This window comes from Numenius arquata, chromosome 7, assembly GCF_964106895.1.
Source record: "Numenius arquata chromosome 7, bNumArq3.hap1.1, whole genome shotgun sequence".
In the NCBI taxonomy this organism is placed as follows: domain Eukaryota; kingdom Metazoa; phylum Chordata; class Aves; order Charadriiformes; family Scolopacidae; genus Numenius; species Numenius arquata.
This window is the reverse complement of record NC_133582.1, coordinates 56,899,952-56,926,638: the sequence shown is the minus strand read 5'-3', so window position 1 is coordinate 56,926,638 and position 26,687 is coordinate 56,899,952. Positions and strand designations below refer to the sequence as shown.

The following is a 26,687-nucleotide window of genomic DNA, read 5'->3' as shown; positions in this document are numbered from 1 at the left end:
TTTTGAATGTTATAGTGGACTGCACGTTTCTCTAATTGAATTTAAAGATGAATCGTCACCTCACTTAAAGGCTCAGTGAAAGGAATTTACGTGCATAAGATTGAGCGAAGAGGTGCAAATAATAAATAATTTTATAAAAGCTGGGTTTTTTTGTATTTTTCTGCCATGCAACAATGAAAGTTGTATTCAGCTGCGATGCCCAAATTTTATTTTTAGTTTTATGAGCAAGATGAATTGTTTATAGCAGAAGCTTTTGCTGTTTTGCTTGCAGACTAAGTTGCTTTCAGGGAACAGGTTGGATGTCAAGTATTTTGTCGCTTGAATTTATTCTGCAAAGCTGGCAGCTCTATATTTATGTATGCATAGTCAGTGTAATACTGCTAAATGTTTGGAATGAAAGAGTAGATTTCTTGGCACTAGGATCTAAAGATGGAAATGCCATTTGGTACATAAAAGCAGAAGGTTGTAAATTACTACAGTACTAACTAGACTAAACACCCATAGTTCCTTAAGAAATACATTACTGAACTCCATCTAGTTTATTTATAATTCACATTCAATTATGCCAGTTATGTTTGAGGAGAGAGACAAGTTTTGGTAGTTTTCACAGCCTTCCATGTCTGAAGAGCAGGAAAACAAATCTGATACTATAGACACTGCTTTTTTTTAATAACTACTTTTGTTGCTAAAGCTAGAAGTAGGCTAGGGAAGTTCATAGCAATGTGATAACTTCTTGTGTGCCCTGGAAAGCCAGGCTGTCCTGAAGACGCAGTGCCTGGCAATTTTTGTGTCTGTCTTTTATGAGACTGAACAAGATCAGTTCCATCTCAGAGGTTCTGGATATGCTTTGTGCAAAAAAGACCATGTCTATTTTTGCTTCATACAGTATGGTACCTTCCTCTACTCATGCATTAGTATAGTCATCACAAATAATATGGCTTTTTTATTCCCTTTTGCACTTGAACTTTTCTGTTTAAACATACCCGAAAGACCAGTCAGAAGTTACACTTCTGGGTGACTTTTGGTTTTTTTGCTGAGTAGTTGATACACATGTACCACAAAACTGGAGACAGCACAGGCTCATTTCGCTTTCCCTAAATTGGTAAAATAACAGAAATCACTAACTTTTTCCAGCAGCCTTGCACAGCCTAGTTTTAATTGAATATGTTTGGGTCGGAGAGAGTTAAGAGCCGTTTATGGAATATTAACACTCACAGGGAAAAGATAGTAGTAACATCTGCCCTCTTTGATGATAAATGTAATATTGGATTCAGCGATGTTTAATATTTGGCCATCACTAAAATATCATTTAGTGTATGCAAAAGGGGTTTACAAAATTGGAGGTTGAAGCTGATGTTACTAAATATGCTTTGTTAAATTTTGAGTCTTGTAGTTCAGAATCCTCCTGCACAAAGGCCTGGGATGCAGGAAGGAAGTGGGGTTCCTCTTAAGAACAGTCACCGTCTGAATCCCGGGGAGAGCTCCATGTCATCCTGTAATCTGTTCTCTATGTGTTTCCCTCAGTAGCGTATTAAAACTAATTATAGTTTCTCATTCTGTTTTATCAAAGCTGATCTTTAATCAGATGGATTAATTTTAGAACTAAAGCAAATGTCTTAAGTTTTATGCCCATATTTATAATTTAGTTTCTATTAAAAGATTAACAGAGATGGTGGATAGTTGCAACTGTGCTGGATTGTTTTATATAAAAATATACCTTGTCATTAATGGCAGTTGTCAAAGGAATATATTTATAAATGTGTTAATAATTCAAAAAGCCTAGTAAAGCGGATGGAGTCAATTGAGTGAAACTGTCAATAGAGTATTTCAAAGTATTTTTCTACAGTTTTCTTTCCTCTTAAACTGTTCAGCTAAATGCATATATTTCTGGAGTTACATTGGGTTTTTCTGGTGAACATAATGAACAGAAATAGTTAATATGAATCTCCTTTATCTAAAAATAATTGTGCAAAGATAACTTGATGCACGTTTTGAGGAGGAACTGCTCAACTACCAGAAGTGCTTTTGCTTTTCTTCCTGGCTAAATTCCAAATATTCTAACCATATGGAACAATTTAGCAGAAAATACATAATTATGAAACAGATCTGTCTTTGCCACCTTGAACATTATTTCTTGTGGCAGGGTAAGTGAAACCTCATGTTTAGATTTTATTTCATTTGATCTTCTGCTGTATTGGCAGAAGATTACAAAAAAAGAATGACAGATGGCACCATTAAAATATGAGTTGATTTGTGCTTACTCTAATATGAATCTGAGTATACTTGATAAAGGCATGGCACAAACTTCTAACTGAGATTTCGAAGCAAAGAAACCAAAGTAAATTTATCTTGGTAAGAACCTGAACAATCTATGTAACTGTAAAAACAAGTTTAATATCATGCAGGTGTTCCACAAGCAAATGTATGCACGTTATTGCATTCATTATAAACAAAGCTGCCATCAGACTCTGGCTCTAAGCTTGTTTCTGTTTTTCTTTTCTATGCAGAGGCCAAAATCAGTTAATGCTAATTCTCCATTGCAGTGTCCACTCTGTGGGCAGATGTCCTTACTCATGTAGCCTTATCTATAAGAAAACACTTTTTACATTGTAAGAAATGTGCTGTCAAGATTAATTCAGTATGCTCTCCGTTAAATGACTTTTGATTTCTCTTAATTAACTTACTTTAGATCAAGTCCTTTCAAAACTGAGTTTTCTGGACTAGATTACGCGTTTCCCATGAAGCATTCATCCCGTGAGAGTGGAATGGCCGTTTCAGCGGGGACTGGACCAGGGACTGAACTTGGCCTTTGTGGTCAGTGCCCCAGCTGGAAACCGGCTTCCTGATTTTAACTTCCAGGCTTTGGGAAACTTTTTTATTCTTTTCTGTATGATAGAAAATTTTCAACAGAAAGAGTAGGCATTACCTGTGCCCCCAGCTTTAAGGCTTAATTCTACTGCAATGGAAGAGAGGAGTGGGAACCACCTGTAGCAGAGGGGGAATGAAACCTGAGTTTAGCATGTCCTGACAGTGTGAAAAAGGGCTGTGTAACTTTCTCCAGACATATAAAAGAATCAGGGGCTACCAGCTGTCAGAAGAACCTGGATTTATGCCATATGGGGGAGAGTCAGGAGAATACTTAGTGTCTGGACCATGTTTGGAATCAGGGTGAAGTGGGTACCAAGCCATTCTTTCCCATCCGGAGGGAGGTATGGCAGCTCTATGTGGTGAGGCTTACCATGAAACGTAGGAAACTGAAGGATGCATGGTATTTAGGTTATGAGGTTTCTAAGTAATATATTGGGTATAAAACCCCAAATTCCATGAATCAGGTCCTTTATATGGATCTGGCCCACTGGAGTTGAGTTGTAGAGTACTCTGGCCTGGAGCCATGTCAGTCTCTATTACAATTGTCCATGTTAAAACAGTATTTCCTATGATGTAACTGTTTTCAGAAGTCTGGGAGCCAGACAGTAACTGTTCAAACCACCTACTAAAATGTTAAGAATGTTTTTCACTTCAGTAGCTACAGTTAATAAATAACGATGAGAAGTATTTTTATAAACTTGTAGTTGTTTTTGTTTCGGCTTTTCTGGTAGGACTTAAATACAGTGATGGGGAAGACTGGTCATTAAGTTGGACTACTTGTCTTTTGTTTCTTCCTTCTGAATGCTTTGGTGGAGTCTCCTGAAGCAGTCTTGGAGATAGTATTGGATGGTCTGTTCCCATAACACATGGTTACTCCATTTATCAAACTCAGTTTAAAACAACTGAGATTCTGTAGAAGATCCGAGAGAGAGGTGTCACTCAGTTTGTAAAAAATCAAGTTAGGGTCTTATGAATATAATTGGAACAGATGCAGAGAAGGCCTAGACAGTGTGTATTGTTACACGAGATGACTCTTGAGTTTGCCGTGTTTAGCTTGGCAAAATGAAGGCTAGGGGTTATGACTGCTGTCTGTGAATATACCAGGCAGGGTGATGTTGTCACAGGAGGACATAAGAATAGGCTGGACATGATAAAATGTGCACTGGAGATTGGAAGGTTTCTAATAGCAAAATAAGCCTTCCTAGAAATTCAGGAAAAAAAAAAAAAAAGAGGAGGGACTAAGTATTCTTAAGATTTACCTTGATATTTACTGTGATGTCGTCTCTCTCAAGTCTTAAATTCTTACAGCAGTTACTGACTGAAAATGTTGCTTTGTCTCCTTTAAGACATTGTACCTTCCAGCTTAGCTTTCTAATGGCATTTCAGCTGCAGTGAAGGTTGAATATGATTCAGAAAGTGTTTCGAGAGGAAATAGTAATTACTTATGTTCAGCCTTTCAAATGTCAAAGTTTCTTTAGAAATAAGAATATAGGGAATTCCCAAACAAGGAAGGAATGTGTGTGAGGAGTCAGTGAAATAGGCCATTCTTTCTGTGCATCTAGCAAAGTCTCGTAGTTTCTGTAAAACTGTGGAACAAAGTGATGCGGAAATGGATGGATATACCTTTTAAATGGTGGCATAGAATTGTCAACTCCAGAGATACAAGATACTGCAACAACTCGTCATGGCTACCTTACCAGCTCCATGGCCAGGTAGTGTCACAACTCTGGAAAGGTCCCTTGTGCTGTCAGGTTCTCACAGTAAGTTGTATGTTGAAATAGTCTGAAAACAAACAAAAAACCCCACAATGCAAACGGAAAACAAACAAAAAAATCCAAACCCTTAAAATCCCTCAACCTCTTCCCCCCCTGCCCCCCCCCCCAGCCAAAAAACCTCTGCAAGTCCACACAAGTCACGTAGCTCTTCTAAAGAGTGAAACTGCAACAAGAAACTGAAATCTTGTATTAGAAGTCTGAGATACTATCGCTCATCTCTTGTTTTTGTGTGGTTACCCTCCAGGGCAATCTTCTCAAGGCAGGAGCTTGCTTTATTTACATGTATCAGTGGGTCAATTAAGTGGTGATGCTTAATGAATATCGTTTGAGTATCTGTCTTGATTTCTGAGGCAGTTTATTAACAGTAGAATGGAAGTATTGAAAATACTGAGACAATTTTATGTAGTTTTTGGTTTACTGAAAATCTTGTGCTCTGAAAGGGATGTATCATTTTCGTGTTTAGAATTATTGGGAATAGAGCCTTAAATGGACCGGTTATTTGAATCGTAAGTAAAACTCTAAATTTTGAATCTTAAAAACATAAAATGTTAAAATATTTAAGGCAAAAAAACCCCAAAAGGTTCTGTCTGTGAGAACTGGTAGATGAGCCTGGCAACACACTAACCAAACTAGCCTTCTGCTTTATCTTTACTGTGGCTGTCTTCATACACCTTCCACTCAATTGAGCAGTTACGTTTCTGAAAGGCTGGTAAATGACTTGTCCAGTAGGAAGCGTGTGTTAAAACTCAGTGTTATGTATCTAAAGGATGTTTGAATTTTTTAGTATCAAATCATCTGATGCTAGAATTAATGGAATAAGCTTTGCAAAGCTTACACCTGTGGTTTGTCTGCAGCTTTATCCGACCCCTTCTGTCTGAAGATGGGCATGTTCACAGGTTCACTGCGGGGTGGACTCACGCAGACCCCTGAAGTACAGCCCTGTGGGAGAGAGCAGATCACAGGAGGCAGAGGTTCCTGTTCACCTTCAGTCCTCTTCTTCCAGAGTTAGCCTGTTTGTTCCAGTTCCTCTTCTTAACAGCCTTGCCTGCCTTTCTCTCCTTCCCTTCTCCTTAGGGGTGTAATGAATAAAACATAGTTTCCCTTTGCATCGCAGTCTAACCCTTAGCAACATAAGTTTTATAATGCTTGCTGCTGTTAATTCTGTTTTGATCCAAACCTCAGATGCTGTCCTGTGTGACCCTCCAAAGCAGAGTCCTCAGTTAAACTGCCTGGGGTGAAATCCAGTCCAACCTTTTTTTCCCTTTTTCTGCTGTTTGTGTGGAAAGCCATTGAATTTCTTACCTTGTTTGTTATATTTAGACTATAACCCTTCATAGGTCTTTAATTCATAACCTTTACAGTTCAGTATAACAAGCTAAAGTTGTCAGAAAAGATGATATTGAAATACTGTGCAATCATAAGCTTTCAGTAATGTGTTATCTATTATGATTTTCACATGAGGCACTAGGATCTCTCCCAGTTAGAGATTCTGAACTTCTAAATCTTTACTGCTTTTGTCCTTGCAGTGCTGCTGGAGTTAGAAGTGCTCTTTTTCTGGTTTCATAGTTAAGGAAATGAAGTGTATGGTGGTGCCTGTATGATTTCCACCACATCGCGTAGGAAGACAGTGTCAGAACCACAAAACCATACATCCTTTCAACTTTTAGGGGTCTATTTGGTAACTTCCTCCTGGTCTTCAGCCTCTCTGGTTTTCTCTTTCTCACCTGCCCACCACACATACCTTGCCGCATGTATATGCTGTGGTGTAGCATATACGTAAAATCCTGTGTTTACTTGAAAAGTGTAACAATGTCTGTTACCATGTGAAAAATACACCCAAGGCACAGGCGCTCTACCGGTTATGGCCTTTCTCATTTTTAGATAGTGGTTCTGCTGTCTTAAAACGCTGCCATGACTCAGGCTGTGGGGAAAGACAGCTATCGCTTTTGGAGAGTCTTGCAGTTAAAACGTCATTCTTTTAGGATATTTAACCATGAAGTTTGTGATGTTTCTCCAAAATCACAGTGGAAACCCAGTGTCTTGTCTGGATTCTGGCTCAGGAAGGTGCAGTACGTTTAGCCCATCACAAATAAACTCATTAGATAAGATCTAATTCCCGCCCTGGTTACCTGCTGTTGCCTATTCAGCTTTCCGTAGGAGAGAGAGGTTAAGGTTCATTTCTTCTAAGAGGCTTTTTGCTGGTATAAAAATAATACCAGGGAGAGCCGGAGCTTTTTCATAGGGGCTTTCTCATATTCCAGGTGCCAGAAAGAACGGGTTTATGGTTTTCTTCTTACTCCTGTTTAGTATTTACCCATGGAGGTACACACTTAGAAGAAAAACAGATTGTCAGTACAACAAACTATTAAAATATATCTCCTAGTTTTATTATAAATGAGTTTTATGACTGAAATTGCAGTTCAGTAAATGCATAACTTTACATGCAGTAAAACGTCAAGGAAATGACTGACTTGTTGGTTCACCTTTGTGTTACTTTAAGACACTTTTAAAAGTTGCTGATGTTATATGAATTTTTTTTTACAGATATGCCATTTAATAAAATTATTTGAATGACAAAAATGATGAACTTAAATAAAAATCTTCTTCCACAGAAGACACATATTCAAATACATACTGTGTTAATGTACAACATATCAGAACCAGACTGAAGGAAGGGAAATGAAAATATTATGTTACAGTATTCCAGGATAAAGTGCTATATCAACAAAAGCTGTACAGAAGGATTTTGAAAACTTTTGAAAGCTTTTTTCTGTTTTTGTTTGTTGGTGGTGTTAGTAAATTTTACCAAGCAGAAATATTAATTTAAAAAAAAAAACAACAAAACTTATTTTGCAGTAGAACTGTAAACTCATTTACTGTCTCATAAATAATCTTGTGATCCAGAAATGTAATTTCTGGGAAATTCGCGGCTCCCTTTGAGTCTTGGCCAGTGAAATTTGATTGAAGTTTAGATAGAAAAAAAGGTGATGCTTCTGCCAAGTTTTTGTCCGTCTAATGATTTATAACTCTGAACATTGGAAATGCATCCTTGCCATAGACCTGGAAACCAAGAAACACTGGTCTGAGCTCACAGACATGTCAGTTTTGAAAGGGCAAGCAACAGACTTCCTTATGCCAAAAATACCTCTTGTGCTAAATTATTTAAGCATAGTATTTGATCACAGATAAATGGAAAATGATACTTTTTGATCTTTTTTTTTATATCATGGGGGAAACTCAGGGTCATCTTAAAATTAGGTGGGTTTTCTTTGGTGGATGTGAAATATCACACATCCAAAAGCCATGTTACTTGGCATAGAGAAAAATGTTGTGTACAGTTTTTATTCCTCATGTATATTGTTTATATCTTGATTTCAGTTAAGAGACTATTTTAGACTCCTGCAGCAGCTGAAGTAATGTGTACCACTTCTGAGCTTTTCTGTTGTTGAGTGTAAAATATGTATAAAGATATGTCTGAAATGTAAGTACAGTGGGCCCTTGGGAAGTTCTGGAGCTGTACCTTGAGTAATTTCACTCCAATACTGACAAAATATTTACTGGTTTATTTTTTGTTTTTAACTGTGTTTTCATCCATGGTCTGTGAAACCTTCGAGGATAGGTCTTAATAGAACTTTAACATTGGGAGTTCTTTATCTTGTTTATACCAATAGTGTAAATGGTTCTTTTTAGTCGAGCAAACAGATACAGCTTTATTTTAGTAGTTGCTTTTGTGGCAACCCCTAAAGGTTCCTGGTGACTTCTATTGAAACCTTTTTGCTTTCAGGCAGTTTTAACCCTCAGAATCATCCACTTCTGGAGATGAAAACTTCTTTTTTCCTTTTTCTCTCTAGCTGAAGCATTTTGGGGCAAAGCCTGCATTTCTTCTTCCCTTAAAGAAAATTTCTTGTATACTTGAACATCCTCACAGCTGGGTGTACTTGTTCTCTCTGCTGTGTCTGATTGCATTGCTGATGATTTTGCCTTTTACTTGACTTGAATTTGGGTTAAACTAGAAAGTACTGGATGACTGGAAATTGAGGAACGCAGATGCGCAGAGCTTGCATTGTGTTCAGTGCAGGTCTGTGGAATGAGGGGGCTCTGGTTTGAGTCACTTGCACAAAATCCACTTTGCAAATGAGATGCACACCTGGAAATTGTCTATTTCTAGAGACTTGTACACATTGGTAGGTGATTTGTGTCTGTACATCAGCTAAGTTATTGACTTGCAGGAGCCCAGGACGTTCCCAGAACCTGACCACTTACTTTTTACCTGTTCTCGTTTCCTTTTTTAATTAGTGGAAATAATTTTTCTGAGGCTTTTGTTTTCCCCCCATCTCTCTTGTTAAAACTTGTTCTTGTGAATAACCAGCCATAACCTACTAATAATTCTTTGAAAGTATTCATGGTGGTATGGCTTATCCTCTTGTGATAGCTGCTTCACAGCATTTTCTCTCCCTTGGACCATAAATAATTTCTTTGAGGCCAAATGAAGAAATGCCTGTCTCCCATGCCTCATAGGTTCTTTCACTTTTCCTAAATACATAGACATGTTTATGTCTCAACATTAGCTGAAAATATGCTCGTGAATCAAAGCACCATGTCCTCTGAGGTCGAAGGTTGGTTGTTACTATTTTTTTTAACCTTTGTTTGGCTTTTGTTATGGAAATATCAAAATATAGGCAGCTGCTGCATATGTTTTATTGGTATTTTCTGCTTTAAAAGTACGATATATTCTTTGAAAGCAATTCTAGTATTGTCATAATTTGGTAGATTCAGTCATTCACATGTTTACAAAATCCGATTATTCAACTTCCATCACTAGTTTTCTAGATTGTTTTCTGCATGTATTGGTTAGGACTGTGTCAGAATAGTCGTGTGTTTTTTTTTACATTTTTATTAATGTATTTATATCTTGGTGTTTTGATACTAATGGAAAATACGTGTTGTTATACATCCATCCACTGTTTACTGTAACTTACAAGTTGTAAAGTGTAATACAGCTTGTGACCAAGACTGCCCTTAAGTTGTTTCCTCTTCAGACATGTAGGAAATAAAAAATATCCCAACTTTCAGATCTAATTGTTGATAGATGGCACAACAATTGGAGGCCAAGATAATGAAATTAGAAGATGAAAATGTGAAACTCTTCAATATTAAAAACTTGTCAGCATTTAGAAACAAGGATGTGGCAAAAATCTGATCATGTGGAAACTGAGTGCGCAAGAGCCAGCTGACAAAATAAATGTCAAAATTTTGGTAAATTGATGGAATAATTATAAATTTAGTTGACTTACATGAATTTGTGTGAACAGAGAGAAATTGTCTACCATACATGGCTTTTTCTTTTTTTTTTTAGTACTTTGTTGTAAATACTCGCCCAGCTGTTAGTAGGGTATTGATAAAAAGTATAAACAATATCTTGAAAATTATTCAGAATTCATAAATGAAGGGATAGGAAATGTAAAACTTAAGTATGCAAAATATGGTGAAAACTTTTTTTCACCATATGTAACATGTTTCACTTGTACATGCAGCCTACACAGAAGTCTATTGTACCTCTTTGTGTAACATAACTAAAACTTCAGGCATACACTTATGATAATGCTGAATTGTATTTATTTTCTCTTGTACCTCTTAAGTACAGAGTAATCCTTAGCAAGTTTTATTAATTAAATATACAGCTTATGCTATCTAGTACAAGGATACCTATTTACAAAATTTGTAATCAGTGCATGTTTTATCTTTCTAAAAAAAATCAGTAATTGGATTTTTTTCCTTTGTGTTACTTAACTTTCATAAACATTTTTCACTTTACAGTCTCGGAGATAGCAGGTGCAAAATGTTCTGTATAATCTTAAGTAATGTAGATGGCTAAGGTTGCATATACATGGATGTATATAATATTTTCTCCCACTTAAAATGGATCTTTCACCAGTATAAACAGTTTAGTGTATGTTAATGATTTAGGCAAGAGTTTAATATTAAACTCCGTTTTCTCAGTAGTGCCCTCATTGTCTTGTTTTGGCTGGTGAACTTCATGTTAGAGGTTAGCATTTGTTGCTGAATCGAGTAAAACCACCCTCCTTTATGAGAATGGTTGTTTTTTGAAGTAATTTGGAGCAGATTAGTTGAATTTGTAATTCTACTGAAAAGGTTATGAAACTGTCTAAATTGGCTCTGACTACAAACTTTGACCTGTTTGGCTGAATTGCGGGAACTGTGCCAAAATTTGATAGAAAGCAGTTCTGGGAAGCTCTTTACGATTAAATTCCAGAACTACATCACTGATGTGCTAATGATATACTGGTGATATTATGCAAGTATTACTTCCATACAGTTGTAGGCTTGAACAGGTCAGTCACCTAAAAGTAAAAACTATCTCCAGCCTGATTTCAGTAATTTTTTGCCTCTCAATATGATTTTTTTTTTAAAAGGTCCAGTTAAAATTTGACATCTTGATTTTTCCTTTCTCTGCGGTGAGCTACCCTGGCCCCTCAAAAACTTTTTGCTATGCTTTTTCTTTGGGGAAGAAAATGTAGGAAAGAGAAAAGGTTCTAAGGGTTTCCATGAAGCTTTTCAGCTAGCAATTCCTGAATCGGTTTGTATTCAGCGCTCTGTAACACGTGTCTGGTTTAGGTGAATTTTGAGATGGAAAGTCCATTTAATCATACGTTTCTTCACCTCTTCAATAACAGTAAGAGACATTTGGTGTGTGAATGCTCAGTTTTCAGTTGAGAATGATCTTTCCATCTTCCACAGCTGAGCACCAGCAAATGTGGTATAATTTTCTTCATTTATGGTAGGAAAACTTCTTTATTCACTCAACACAGAAAAAAGTACCTGTATTTATTTTTGCTTGTTTATTTTGTTCTTTCAGATGCTGTGCAAAATGCACGGTTTTTTCTTTTGGTTTTTTTTTTTTTTCAAATTAAGTAGTTTCTACATTTGAGGAAAACGGTATAATAGAACTTGGTTTGGCCGAGTTGAGTATTGCCAGTGTCCTGATATACACTACTGGGGGGGTTCTTACCTCTTTCTGTAGCCAGACAACTGAATATTCCATAAGACAGTAGTCACATGCAGGTTAAAGCCATTTTTATTAGATTTCATTTTTACTGATGTTCTTCTTGAATATTTGTCCAAATATTGTAGGTGTCCGGGACCTTACAGTCACTTCTTTCATGGAAGGGGGCAACTGGAACTGTTTTTTAATGCCTCTCTCTTAATTTAAGCAGTTTAACTGCCAATATTGTTTTCTTAAAGTAAAAGTAGACTAGTATTTGTGTCTTAAATCGGGCTTCTGTATGAATGTCCATCAGAAAGTTGTCTGGATAGTAGTTGACACATACCTTTGCTGAATTCTCTGCCTCTCCAGTTACTTTATTAACTTTGCAACAATTAGTACGAGTACTGTCCTCTCAAGCATGGCAGTAGAGTGTATTTGCACTTGCTCTGTGACAATTTTACGGCATTCTGGTGGTGTTAACTTCTGGTAAACAGAGTAAGGAGTCATGGTTTCCAGGATTCCTGCTGAAGGTGCTCTGGTAGCTACAGGTGACTGCACGGTCATTGATTTTACAAGATGAAGTGGATGAAATGGTGGAGATGGGACTCTCAAGTCAGGAAGTAATGGCAAAAGTTGTTGCTGAGGTCAGAAGTGACAGCCCAGAAAGAGGAGGACACCAGTTGTTGTGGGTTGCAGCTGGGGGGAGCGTACCTACCAAAGAGAAACCCTGGAGATAAGTGTTTGGAGGTGGGAGGCCTTTGTCACTCTAGTCAAGGACCTCTCTTGGAGGACAGCATGGAGATTAAATGCGTTGGTGGATAGACCAACCAATTTTCCTCGTATTCTTTGCTATGCATATGTATGTTTAGGAGTGAAGATTATTGCATTACATAAAATCTGTTAATTTGGTCGCTGCTCACAGCTAGCGGGGGAAGGACTTGAAGGTTTTTTTTCCAGCTGGATACACTGAGTAGTCACAGTCGGTTAAGTGTGTCTTGGTTCAGGGACCTGGTTTGAATAGAGGAGGAATCTGAGAATTTTCTCCTGTGAAAGGTAAAAGTGATAGGTCTAATGTTGAGGGAAATACATTTTAACAGGCCGACAACGGTGACAACCTAGATGTGTTGTTCTTCCTACAACTCCAGCAGCTGCGAACTGCACTGATTTTTCTGCATCGTAACAAAGAGTAATTCCTGAGTATCTCAACAAATAGTTCATGAAATTCATCTGTCATGTATTATCAGTTGATTTAGCACGCTGCTTGTAACTCATGCAGGTTAGGATATATCCCAAAGCGCTTTCTCATACTGAATGTTATTCCCTGGGAAGAAGGGAGACTGCTTAATACCTGCTCTCCTTGGGTATTGAAAATAATTTTTCATTGAATACTTACATGTGTTTAAAATTAAAGATGGCTTTTGGCAGTACTTAGAACTCAGTTGCTTGAATTCTTTTCCAGACCTGAAGAAGTAGTTGTATGTCAGATTTTTTCTTTCCCAGATATGTTGTTAATCTAATCAAGTACACTACATCTTTGTATAAATATCTCATCACCTGAATGTAACGGGACCAGAGATAAGGAGCTGGTAAACACTGATGTTACCATTGTTATTTAATTTCTCTTTGTGGACATGATGTAAAAATTAATCTTTTTCACTTGCTGGTTTGGGTGCTAAAGCATTTCACAATTGTAAAACAAATGTACTAGAAACTATAATGTTCTGTGTCTAGAAAATCTATTAAAGGTCACTGTCTAGTTTTGTAGTCTTTGGGATCCAGCTTTTACTTCAAATCAGGAAAGTCCGGGCAATGGAAATGATGCTTGTTGCTGCACGTAGGATTAAGTGACAGTCATTAACCTACTTGGAAACCACGTTCTTAGAATCTAGCCGCCTTGATAAAGCTGCGTAGCACAAAATCTTTCTTTTTCTCTTTTTTTTTTTTCCCTACAGGTATAAACAGTGGTTTGTTTTTTTTTCTTCAACGTTATTCATGGGAAATTCTGAGAAGTAATTAGATTGCGTCTTTCGTGTCTTTTAGAGTACATATAGAGATTTTTTTTTCTATTGACTCTATGGGAGTATTCATGTTTTAATTTCCTGTGGTTGAAAATTAAGAAGGGATAGGCTGATGTGTTGTACTTAATTCAGTGATTCAAAGATTATAAAGCAGTGAACTACAGGGATTATTTCGTCTGACTACATGAGTACATAGGCTGGGAGAAGTAGCAGAATACGTGGCTGATTTTCAACTGGGTGATGTTGGCTGTGGTATTACCTTTGGATGAGTTACCCTCTTTAGGTTTAGTTTTCCTTATTGTTTGTTGCTGTATCTCTAGCTGGTATTTCAGAGGCCACAGCGTTGTGTGCTGTGACTAAGTCTTTTCAGAATTACTGCTTTGCAAGGTGTCCCTCCCATACTCTAAAGCCAGTTGTTGTTGGGATCTGGTAGCCTCCAGTTTGACTGTATTGAATCACACCTTGAGAGTTTGCAGCCAGGGTTGCTCGGTGTCAGGGACCTGTGTTGTCTCTCTTTGTTACTCCCATTGTATTTGTGTCAACCTAAAATCATACTATCAATGTTTTTTAATGTTTGCTTGAAGAATATTGATAAAGAAGTTTAATCACGCAGGGCTGGTAATTACCATACCTTAATTATATTAACATTGTAAACTTTACAACTTACATTTATAATTTCTTTAATAAAACTTTATACTTAGTTTGAATACTGATTTATTTTTTAATACTACGTTTGTTTAAATATTTCTTATTCAGAGTTCTGTATCATTCATTCTTTTGTCTTGTCTCCCCAGCAGGAAATTCAACAAGCTGTTTTTAATATCTTGACTAAAATTTATCAAATCTTGTTGATCTAAAATATACATGTTCAGTCACTTCTGTTTAGCTCAGTAGGACTAAAAGGACTGTCATTGTGACATGTGAATATCTCGCTTGTTATTCTCAGAAGTATTAAATGGAAATACTTGGTCATCTTTCCTGTTGGTTTTTTTATTTCCTACAGTATTATTTATATTTTTCTCACTTCCACCTAACAACAAACCAATTTTGTTGTTGCGATTTTTATGTGCTTCTAGCCAACTTGATTTTTGTGAAATTGGTCTTTTCAGGACCAGCTAAACAAAACTTGGCTTTTACTTAATAAATGCAATTTAGTTTTTGTGAAATCAAGGGAAGACCACACCTACCAAAGCAACATCTGCACTTCAGTTTTGATGCCCCTTTAATTGAGAAGAGGGATGATAAAAATTTTCCTGTCTGTAGATGGAACAGTTAACCTTTTTCCAACTTAGTCTGTAAAAGCATGTGGGTGTGTTAGAGCTGTCAGTTAGTGATGACTCTCCAAAGTCCCCTGTAATGCCATCTCTTCACCCTGCTGATGGGTGTTGGGGGAGAAACTCCAACGACTGGGTGGCTTGTAGCAGGCACTAGCAGGCCTGTGATTTCCGTCAGAACAAGGTAAATTTGTGTTTGGTTGTTTTTTTTTTTCCAGGAGTTGTACACATCCCATAATGCATACAGCTGTAATTTCCACTGTGTCTTCCTTTTTACTTTTAACTCAGCAATTTTCCATCTGTTTCAGTTTACAACAGCTTGATTTCATCCACATTGTGATTTCTGCAAAGGTGTAGGTTCCAATTTAGCAAAATATGTAATTTCACATGTACCTATTGCACGGCTTTGAAAATTAGGAGGAATATAGCTTTACCAGGGCATAGGCTGTGTCTGAGCTCTAGAGCTCTGGTAATTGATAGATGTAGAGCAGAACATCATTCACTAGTCAAGCACCTGTTAATTCCTCCCCCTCATTTATTATTTGCACATTATAAAAGGAAAAAAAAAAACACCTGTGTGTATTTGTATATGATATTTTTCAGAACGGCATGTGTGATTAGGTATCTTTACTTGCAACTTCCAAAGCCAAATATGGGCTTTCTCAATAATCATAAAGTATAAATTAAAAGGATAATAAATTTTCTTCTACTGCCAGTGGACTTGAGGGGTTTTTAGTGAATGTTCTAGATATCCTTTTAAAATAATGCTTAGGGAAAAAAGCAAAACAAACACTGCTACATCTTCCACTCACTTGAATTTAAAATGGATTTGCAACTGCAACTCTGTGTGGCCTATTACAGGACTTTTTGGCTATCTGGTAGGAAGAAGAGCATTAAGGTTTTAATTTCAAAGCAAACACTCAGATAAATTCCTGACTGATTAATCAGTTAATGTCTTTTTAGAACGTGTTTTTCCTCTGCGGTGCCTTTGAGGGATATTTTAATGAAAACTGTCTGGCTTGAAAGCTGTTAGCTGCAGTGATGGCTTAAAAAAACCTGAAAGGCGTAATTTATCTTTCAGTTAATATACTTAGTGTAAAATATCATTTAACATAGCTGAAAAGTGAGTGAGCAGGAGTTCTTTGGGATTCTTGACTACAGTTCTGAGCAGCTGAAAAATGAAGGCTTTCAGCAGGTAGAAAAATCATTTGGAATTTAAGGTGAATATCTCATCATTATGAGATAAACTGTTGTTATTTTACGGAAGTGCAGTTGCTTCTATAAATTTCTCTTGCTTTGCAGTTTAGAAAATTTGGGTTTAGGGGGTTTGGGGTTGGTGTTTAGGTTTATGGTAAAGGTTTAAGGCACAATTACTCAAGTAATTTTAAGCTGTTTAGACTCTACAGACCCCTCAGACACATTTGAGGTTTGGAGACTTTGTTTTCAGAGCTGTGTGGACAGTAGATAAATTCCGAGTTATGGACAGTCTTTGAGTATCTACTATTACGTGACAGCATCCTGTTTATTAGAAGACACTGCAGAGATGGAAGATAGTATGTTTTTTCATGTACTTTGTAGCAATGTGGTCTGAGTCTTCATCCCTTATTCACTGAGTAATTTTTCTCTTTCAATTGGATTTATTTGTCACTAATGGTGATTCCTAGTTATAGTATTTTATCTGAAATTGGAAAGTATGCTTAATTGTTAAAACGGTTAAAATTTAACTGTGGCAGGGGGAAAAAAAAAAGCCTTTTTGTTTGAAATACCTTTCTTTACTTTGTTTTCTTTATTGTGTAATATGCATTTAGGGTTCCTGCGTCTTTCCCTCCTTTAGGTCTAGAGCATGCTTATACCTGAGGTACCATGGTTTGACGTCTGAAATTAGATGGGATAAGAATAAGTGTAAGTGTTGTCATACCGTAAGGCAGAGTTTTTATCAGGTTGTAGGAGGTTGTTATATGAAAACAAAAATGCCCTTTATTAACAAGAGTGACAAACTAAAAGTGAGCCTTAAAGTAAAGAGCAGGGAAAAAAAAGGAATAATGAGGTTTGCTTTGATTTCAATAATAGTGACTCTGTCGTGAAAGTATTATAATTTAGAAAGGAGATGGATGACAAACTTGGGGGTATCCCTAAAGGTAAGGAAAAAGTCTGACAATGAAACAGAAATCTTTTTCATTAGTTTGACTTTATAAGTATTTTTAAAATATAATCTTTTTTTCTTGCACAAAATAGCACATTAGCAGATAAATGTCTAGTGAGCCTTTCAAAAATCTCTCAACTTTTTTCTTTCTTTTTTTCTAGTTGCATTAAAATCTTCTAGCTCTACAAGGCCAGAAAGAAATGGCATTCAGGAAAACTGTAGAACAGCAAAACGTGGAGAAGGGATGCAGATCCTGGAAGGAGAACTCTTATTGCAGGTATGTGTTGCAGTGGATGTATTATACAAAGATTTACATTTTTTAAAAATAATAATATCATATTTAATATACCAGTTATTCACTGACGAGATAAAAAAAGGAAATTTTCCGATTGTCAAATTCTTTCCTCATTTTCTTTAGGTTAATATTATACAGCTCTTGCACTTTTCTCTGGTGGTAATGGTGACTACAAAGAGCAGATGTTAGACTACAGAGTCCTCTTAACTCTGAGTCATTTCTTAGACCTGTTTTTTCCCCATCTTTTTGCATCTATTAAAGAAACAATTTTCCTAAAGGTCAGATAGGTTAGTCATGTACTGTAAATTTGGTGACTAATTGTCTAAAAAACCCCAATTTCTCTTTAAAAGACCTTGGACTTGCTGGGATGTCTTTTCTCAGTGCTTCGAAAGCACTCAGAGTTTGTAGTATAGATTCAGGATGAATTTTAAAATACTTTCAATGAGTTTTGGCAATGTGAACTAATGGAAAGTATTAATGAAAAATAGGGTTTTTGAAATTATATAGTCTGTTTTAATGTCCTTGAGCATGTGAAATGTAGTGATACACTACTAGGTCCAGATTAAATTAAAGAAATTACTAATAGAAGTATTTCAATGTTCTAATTAGTTTCACAAAATAGATTTTACTGTGACCTGCAGATCCACTTGAAATATATTGATAATCTGTCTTGTACACAGGTTTCACAATGACATATGTCAGAAGTGGCAAATCATTAGGTCAGTCAGAGCCGATGCTTTGCTTAGAACAAGATTAGTTTAACTGTTCAAAGGGTAGAAATGAAAACAGGTTCTAAGAATCCCATGAAAAAATTACTGTCAACTAATGCTAGTTGAAAATTGATTCCTAACTGACTAAAAAACTAGTAGGTAATGATACTAGTATGTAAAAAAAATACGTATGTAATTTTTCTAACATTAATAACGTATGACAAAGGACTGTTATGGAGTTACTGCAGCTGAAGAGCTTTTAAATGGAAATTGTCTAAAAAGGTACAATGTATGGTTTCTATGGGAGGCATTGATTTGATGCGAAACAGTTATTTTTTTTATGACTTCTGAATGGAAGTTATGTGAGGGAATTGCTATAGCAAAGTGCATTCCGGTATGAAAATGAAATGGGTGATGTATTTCTTACTGTAAATTCTGTGCCCCTTGGGAAGTAACTGAATTTCGTATATGAATTTGTTTTGTAAATATTTTATAGATATAAAAAAAATTCAAGAATGGATATGCAGATAGAGCTTTCTTAGGGAATGTAAGAAATGATGAGTGATGAAACTGGGAATTTTCTAGAAGATACTGAGCATCAGTAAGATGTAAATATTGGTAAAATCCTTCCCTTGTGCCTAAGCTCAGAGGTCTTTCATGTCACACGGATTTCCATAAATTATAACTGATAATAAACATTTCCTTCTTACTCTGTTTTTTGCAAAGGTGGTATGAATATATGCCACATTGTTTATTTTTATTTGTTCATCAGATGTTTCTTCTTGTTTTCCTAACAAACAGAAAATTGTCTTTAATTTTGCAACATAGAAACTGTCTCACCAATTCAATATATCATGGAAGTAGATATCAAATACATAGATGTGCCTCCATTAAAATTAAGCTACTTGTCCTTTAAAATTATTTAAATTATTTCAAGTTCTTATTTTAGATACATAATTTGTTACAGTCTAAGCGAGTTTATCATACAAAGTGCAAGTCAAATGACAACGTCTAAGACATTTTTAAAACATTTTTAATTCTCACCGGTAATGAATAGTTTTGTAATTGCCCTTGTATTTGGTATATCAAGAGTATTTTTTTTTTTAGAAGCACAAATATTGTCTCCAATGCTCCAGAAGAATAAACTCGCTAGAAATTTCATAAAATAATTATCTTTAAAGGATTTAGGATTGCATTTTGCCAAAACCTCCATCAGAACGGATCTCCGATTTATTGGTATATCCTGGATACCTGCATGTTTTAAGGAACTTCCGGTAATTTGTTGTACTAGATTTTTGGGCAAAAAACTTATATTTTACAGAATATTTGGCTTACAGAAAGCATCTGATTTCTGCAGTAACAATCCTGTTTCAGGATGGATGTGTACCAGAGCCACTGTAAAATGTGATTGAATTCCAGGTACAAGAGCTGTAGTTTTGTATGAAACAGAGCAGAATAACCAGTTTTAACATGTGGGCCAGAATTAGGTTCTGTGCAGTTTGCAGGCTTTTTATATCAGCCGCTTAAGGTGAAATGCCCTGCAGAGTAGGTCAGCAGAGGACATAAGAACCTGCCATTGCGGCATTCTGCTCCCTTGGAATTACTGTGAACTTCATCAAAACCAAGGATTCTACGTAACTACTTAAGATTTCTCAGACTGTCTATGCTATCTAGTTTATTAATTTTTATTAAAAATAATAAAAATTAAAAATAAAAATTTATTAATTATTAATTAATTTAAATTATTAATTTATTTTTTTTTAGCTTGTGCTGCATTCGGGTGAAGTTCACTAAACTTATATAAGGAGTTTTTATAGAGCTCTCAACTGTTTATGAGAATAGGTTAAGAAATGTCTCCACATTAAGTAGGAGTGGTTCAGAGCATTTAAAAACCAGTCATTGAACTGGATATTTAACTTGACTTAATTAGACTGTATTAGTAAAAGAAAAGAAATAGTATGGAAAAGCAGCTATGGTGGTTACCGTAGTGTGGGGCTATGGGAGTTAATGTTTATGGAAGAATGATGCTTGCTTATAATAAAAATACATTATTATGTTGTTACAGTAAGACAGAGGATTCCTTCACTTGACATTTTCTGTGTTACGATAACTTTGCATAATAAAGAGTTTTAAAAAATGTGTTTCGAGTGTGCTGGCCAAATTTGACTTTGAATGCAGCTGAGGAAATTAAGTGGCACAATATACTTAATCCAGTCCCTAGAGACAGCCTTTTGTTAAATCTTGACTGAAATCCATAGAAGTAAATCAGCACCTTTCAGATGAGCTGCCAAGTCACAAATGTACTGTTTGCTATCACAACAATTGCCATGAACCGTATTGATTGGGAGTTCAGATAAATGCCCTTTGCGTGACTTTGAGTCAGGAGCCGCTTAGTCTGCTGCTTCGTGAAGGGGGAAATCTCTTCAAAAACATTGTTTACTTGCAACAGCCCGCTTGTGCAGAGGTCTTCTATTTTAAGTAAGCCATAAAATGTTTTCTTGGACCATATAGGGGATCTTGATGGCTTGATTTCCTGTCCACTTAGGCCTGTCTGTGCTATGAATAGAGCAGATTTGGGGAATGGGTTTGTGACGTGGCTCCCGTTTGTGCATAGCATTGTGAGCGATGGTTGATATCAGATAAACTTTAGTTGTTCATACTGGCGTCCCTCATCTCCTACAGTAATTCAAAGTCATCAACAGGGTATGGTTTCTCCACTGAATTTTCCAAAATAACTTTTTCTTTTCATTAGATGCAGTTTTCTTCGTTGTGCTATGTATACTCTAGAGATGCAATGAGTGAAGAACCCTTCTGTTTATGCTGTTAGATAATGATACGTTTTTGCATGCTTCATATTTTATTGGGAGAGTAGGCTATAGGTAGACTTACAGCCACAATAATTATCCGGAATTTTGTCTCTGAAGCTGACAGATTGGTGTGTTTCCTCCCCAGGCATTAAATGGTTTTGTATTAGTTGTTACGGCCGATGCTCTGGTTTTTTATGTCTCTTCTACTATTCAAGACTACTTGGGATTCCAACAAGTAAGTTTATTTTTTTCCTCTAATTTTTGCAGAGTTTTTGCAGAGTTTTATTATTATATTTTATTCTTTATTTTGCTTTATTTTATTTTGCTTAATAAATATTTATTTCTTTATTTCAGAGGGCATCACTGTTCATATTTAGGACCTGCTAGTTTGTGTAATAAAAATCTGTTAGGTACTTTGGATTACTTTGAAACCATAATACTTTTCTATCAGTTTACATAGCTGAAATGGGACCTCAGGCCAAGCACAACAGGAATATAATTTCCAAAGCTGAGTTAGGCAAGATAGGAAATTTTCACACTTAATTAGTCTTTACTGGAACAACTGTTTGAAATTTATACTGTGGTGTTACCCAGTTTATGATGCTGAGTGAGACGTAATTCAATGGGAAGGTAATTATTTTAATAGAAACCTTTCATGCAAAATTAACTCCATATGCCTTAGAGTTTTAAGCATCAACAGTGATTTTAGTATTTTTAGAATTTTAGTGATCTTTCACTCGTATTTCCTCTATTTCAAAACAAGTATTTTTTATTTACAATTTATGGTGCAGATCACATGTGGATAACTTTCTTGGGCTTGCAAGCCAGGTAGTAGTAAAGAGTAGTAAAGACCAAGACTCAGTGGGCCCATGTTGCCTTCCATAGAAAACTCTTGGGATTAGTTTATGTTAAGATGATAGAAGCTTAGTTATTGATGCATGTCTTAGGGTACTGGATAATGATGGATTCAGTTGGTGTCTAAAAATAGGGAGAAACTCTGCTTGGTCTGCAGTTTTAGCTAACTGATAAGAGGTTGGGGAATGTTTGTGTAAAAGATCCCCAAAAAAACATTGTTATTCCTGGGGTTACAGATTCTTTCAGTATTGGGGAATGAAGGAAAAAAAAAGCTTAGAAAACAAATTGGGCGTAAAATTTGTATAGTAATGCCAATCCAAGTGCATGGTATAGAAATGAAGTCTTAAAGTTACAAAAATTTTAATTTCTGGCAAATTGTTCTGGAAAATACAGATTATTTTATGAAATTCATCAGAGCAAAATTTGAGCTAGGCTTCACTTTTGCAAGCTCATCTTATTTTCTTTAGATCTCTGTTTTATTTTAAATATTTTCTGTTTTATATAGTGGTTGGATTTTTGATCCATGCAGAAAACAGGCAATTTAACTCCCCTCAGTTGACCGAGGCTGCTCTTGAATATTTTGGGTGGGGTTTATTTCCCCCCCTTAATTTCTTCCAACCACTGATCCTCGCTGTCGTAGCTTTGCCATTTAGATCATATTCCTAACTGTGCAATTGGTGGTGATGTGACAACTTAATAAATACAAACTTTAATGCATCCTTAAGGAATGACAAAGCTTTCAGGCAAAGAAAACCAATGCTCATAGTTTATTTGGCTTAGTTTTAGAAGCTGTTTGGTTCTGGGTCTTTGGCTGCTTTTGTATTTCTGCAGCACCTAGAATGGGTCAGGTCCAAGTACCAGCTGGCAAGGACTTTATCTACCAGTATGTAAAATTAAATGATTTAAAGAAAACAAGCATAACAGTTCCAGGCTTGCTTAGGTAAAAGTGGGTAAAGAAATACCTGATGTAATGGGTTTTGCTGTATCCGTAGCAGTGTTGTCAACCAGACAACTTAAATCATATTGATATGTTTCTTATTCCCACCTTTTTCTCTTTTGTACATAGTCTGATATTATACACCAGAGTGTGTTTGAGCTGATTCACACAGAAGACAGACCTGAGTTTCAACGACAGCTACACTGGGCATTAAATCCTGCCCAGCCTGCAGATTCTGGACCAGGGGTACAAGGTGAGAATACAGCCAACTGATGTGTTTGCTTGTCTGATTTAGTTGGGGTTTTTTTAACTTCTGTATGTAAAAAGTTCAGATTCTTTTGCATGGACACAGGAAGGAATAACATCTTTTAAACTTATTTGAGTTTTATTGATATGTTTTACCAACAGTGGGAATTACTGGTTTTTTGCACTTTAAGCACTGCTATTCATAGCACAGCACCATTAAAATACTAATTTTGCTTTAAATTGGTAGACTTTAATTTGGAGCATAAGTGGCTGAATGTCTCCCATGTGTTGATCAATCAGTAGTCCTGTGGTAAGTAGCAAAGCAGGTAATCCTCCTGCTTTGGTGTGTTGCAAACAGGGCAGTCAGAAGTGGACAGTTTCTTTTGGTGACATAAGAAACAAGGAAGTTTTATTTTTTTGGTGTTTGCTCTCAATTATACAGCTCGTCTTTAATTGCCATTTGAATGAGGAAGTGATTTTTCTGAAGTAATGATCTCTCTTTTACATCTGTTACTCCGGTTACAGATCACACCCCCAAATTTATTAGCTTAGGAAGGCCAGCAGACAGTTGGGTACAACAGCTTCTTTAAGCTCTTCAGGCTGGTAGATCCATTCCATGACTAAGAATGAGCTCCTTACAGTATTAGTATATGGAATAGTGCATTCCCTGTCATGGAAGAATTTTACTCTTCCACATCTGTCACTGTTACATGCAGGCTGCCACACAGACCAGTACTTTTCTTGGGAGTAAAAAAGGAAGAGGAATAAAAGATTAAATAGATGATAGAATCATAGAATGGTTAGAGTTGGAAGGGACCTTAAAGATCATCGAGTTCCAACCCCCCTGCCACGGGCAGGGACACCTCCACTAGAGCAGGTTGCTCAAAGCCCCATCCAGCCTGGCCTTTAACACTTCCAGGGATGGGGCATTCACAACTTCCCTGGGCAACCTGTTCCAGTGCTTCACTACCCTTACAGTAAAGAATTTCCTCCTAATATCTAATCTAAATCTCCCCTCTTCCAATTTAAAACCATTACCCCTTGTCCTGTCACTACATTTCCTGACAAAGAGTCCCTCTCCAGCTCTTCTGTAGGCTCCCTTCAGATATTGTTAAGCTGCTATGAGGTCTCCCCGGAGCCTTCTCTTCTCCAGGCTGAACAACCCCGGCTCTCTCAGCCTGTCTTCATAGGGGAGGAGCTCCATCCCTCTGATCATCTTTGTGGCCCTCCACTGGACCCGTTTCAACAGGTCCATGTCCTTCCTGTGTTGAGGACTCCAAAGCTGGACACAGTACTCCAGGTGGGGTCTCACGAGCGCAGAGTAGAGGGGTAGAATCACCTCCTGTGACCTGCTGGCCGCACTTCTCTTGATGCAGCCCGGGATGCGGTTGGCTTTCTGGGCTGCCAGCGCACACTGCCTGCTCATGTTGAGCTTCTCATCCACCAACACCCCCAAGTCCTTCTCCTCAGGGCTGCTCTCCAGCCATTCTCCGCCCAACCTGTATTTGTGCCTGGGATTGCCACATCCCAGGTGCAGGACCCTGCAGCTGGCCTGGTTGAACTTCATGCGATTTGCACGAGCCCACCTCTCAAGCCTGTCCAGGTCCCTCTGAATGGCATCCCTTCCCTCCAGCTTGTCGACCAAGCCACTGAGCTTGGTGTCGTTGGCAAACTTGCTGAGGCTACACTCTATCCCACTGTCCATGTCTCCGACAAAGATGTTGAACAGCACTGGTCCCGGTACCGACCCCTGAGGAACGCCACTCGTCACTGGCTGCCAATTGGACATTGAGCTGTTGACCACAACCCTTTGAGTGCGGCCATTCAGCCAGTTCCTTATCCACCGAGTGGTCTATTCATTGAACCCATGACTTTCCAATTTTGAGACCAGGATGTCGTGCGGGACAGTGTCAAATGCTTTGCATAAGTCCAGGTAGATGACGTTTGTTGCTCTGCTGTTGTCCACCAAGCCTGTGGCAGTATTGTAAAAGGCCACCACATCTGTCAGGCACGATTTGCCCTTGGTGAAGCCATGCTGGCTGTCTCCAATCACCTCTTTATTTTCCATGTGCCTTAGCAGAGATTCCAGGAGGATCTGCTCCATGATCTTGCCAGGCACAGAGGTGAGGCTGACTGGCCTATAGTTCCCTGGGTCTTCCTTTTTTCCTTTTTTGAATATTGGGGTTATGTTCCCCTTTTTCCAGTCAGCAGGAACTTTACCAGATTGCCACAATTTCTCAAATATGATGGAAAGCGGCTTAGCAACTTTGTCCGCCAGCTCCCTCAGGACCTGTGGGTGGGTTTCATCAGGTCCCATGGACTTACGCACCTTCAGGTTCCTTAGGTGGTCTCGAACCTGATCTTCTCCTACTGTGGGCAGTTCTTCATTCGCAGAGCCCTTGTTTTTGCCTTCCGTGACTTGGGCAGTGTGGTTAGAGCCCTTGCTGGTGATCCTTTAAGAAGACCAATAGTGTGCTTGTTAGAGCATCAGATTGTCACATGTCATTGTCTGATGCCTAAGGGACCCGCTATATTGAGAAACACGCTTCTTACGTATTGATCCAGGGCTGTGTTGGTACAGATAATTACATGTAATATGGGAAGCATATGCCTGCCTGATAATAATGACAGCTGTAATGCTCCGTTTTGCACAACAGTTGTAGGTAAAGCTCTATGTTATTCTAAGTTATTTGGTTATAGATAAGTTTCTTTAATCCATAAAAAGTCCATATTTTTTAATAAATCTCTCATTCATAAAGCAGCTTGATTTAAAACTCTAACAGTTTCCTATTTGATATTTTATAGTAGGGAAAATGCCATAATTTGATAGAGAAATAAAAAAACAGCAAATGTTATTTACTTGTTTGGCTCACAGCTCAGGATATTTCACTTTTTCATTTAATGGTCAACACTGTTATATCATCTATGGATCAATCTGCACAATCCAGTTGAAAACATGCTACAGAACTAGTTAATATTTCAATTTGGTTTAGCAAACAGCTGCTGGTACTCAGAAATCAGGTTTTAATGTGGTGGCTTACTGTTTGCTTTAGAGTGAAATGCTGTTCTGTAGCACTTAAGCAAGTGCATATGAATTTACATAAGGTTGTGTTTGAAAAGTACGATGCCAGGTTGACTTGGCATCAGATTTGACTGACTGACAGGAAGTGCTGAGCAGGATTACAGAAAATCGTTTGGTTTATATCTTGTGTTCCTAGCTTACTAAAAGCTGCTAATTATTTTTGGGCCTGAAGTAGTGTAAAATGTTTGGATGCCGAGGATTTTTAAATAGAATTGAGGTTTATAAGGATAATGCTATGATCGTAAGGATCTGCTCCATTTCTGCTAATTTAATTCATTTCATTTTTAATACATGCAGCTAGCATTAGGTAGATATTAAGATACTTTTTTCTTAAAACAAATATATCTATATATCTTCTGATTTTATCTGAAAAGCTGGATTAACTCAATATTCTTGTTGGATTTATATGGCCTTAGGTTGCAAGGCCTCTTGGTGAGCCATCAGCAATCTTATTTGATGCCGGTTCAGTCCCTTGAATTAATAGATTAAATTGAACTGTCTTTTGGTGTTGATTTGTTTTCCATTGGGCTTGATGTGCTATTGTAAAAACCAACTAGCCTATCCGTAAGTTTTTCCAGCTGTCCAAGAGACAGAATTATGTTCCAAAGATAATGTGGTGTGTGATTAAGTGACCAGGTCTCCCTGACTTCATCTCCAAGTCTGGAAGGTCA

At 37.1% G+C, this 26,687-nt stretch overlaps 1 protein-coding gene across 1 annotated transcript in view; it reads left to right on the top strand.

Annotated features, from left to right (window-relative positions):
• AHR (aryl hydrocarbon receptor) overlaps window positions 1–26,687 on the top strand; it is a 61,492-nt gene that overhangs the window by 22,963 nt on the left and 11,842 nt on the right. Inside the window, exons 3-5 of the mRNA XM_074150758.1 lie at window positions 17,246–17,361; window positions 21,042–21,131; window positions 22,818–22,941. Of these exons, the coding sequence (XP_074006859.1) occupies window positions 17,246–17,361; window positions 21,042–21,131; window positions 22,818–22,941 (330 nt within the window). The remainder of the gene's footprint in view (window positions 1–17,245; window positions 17,362–21,041; window positions 21,132–22,817; window positions 22,942–26,687) is intronic.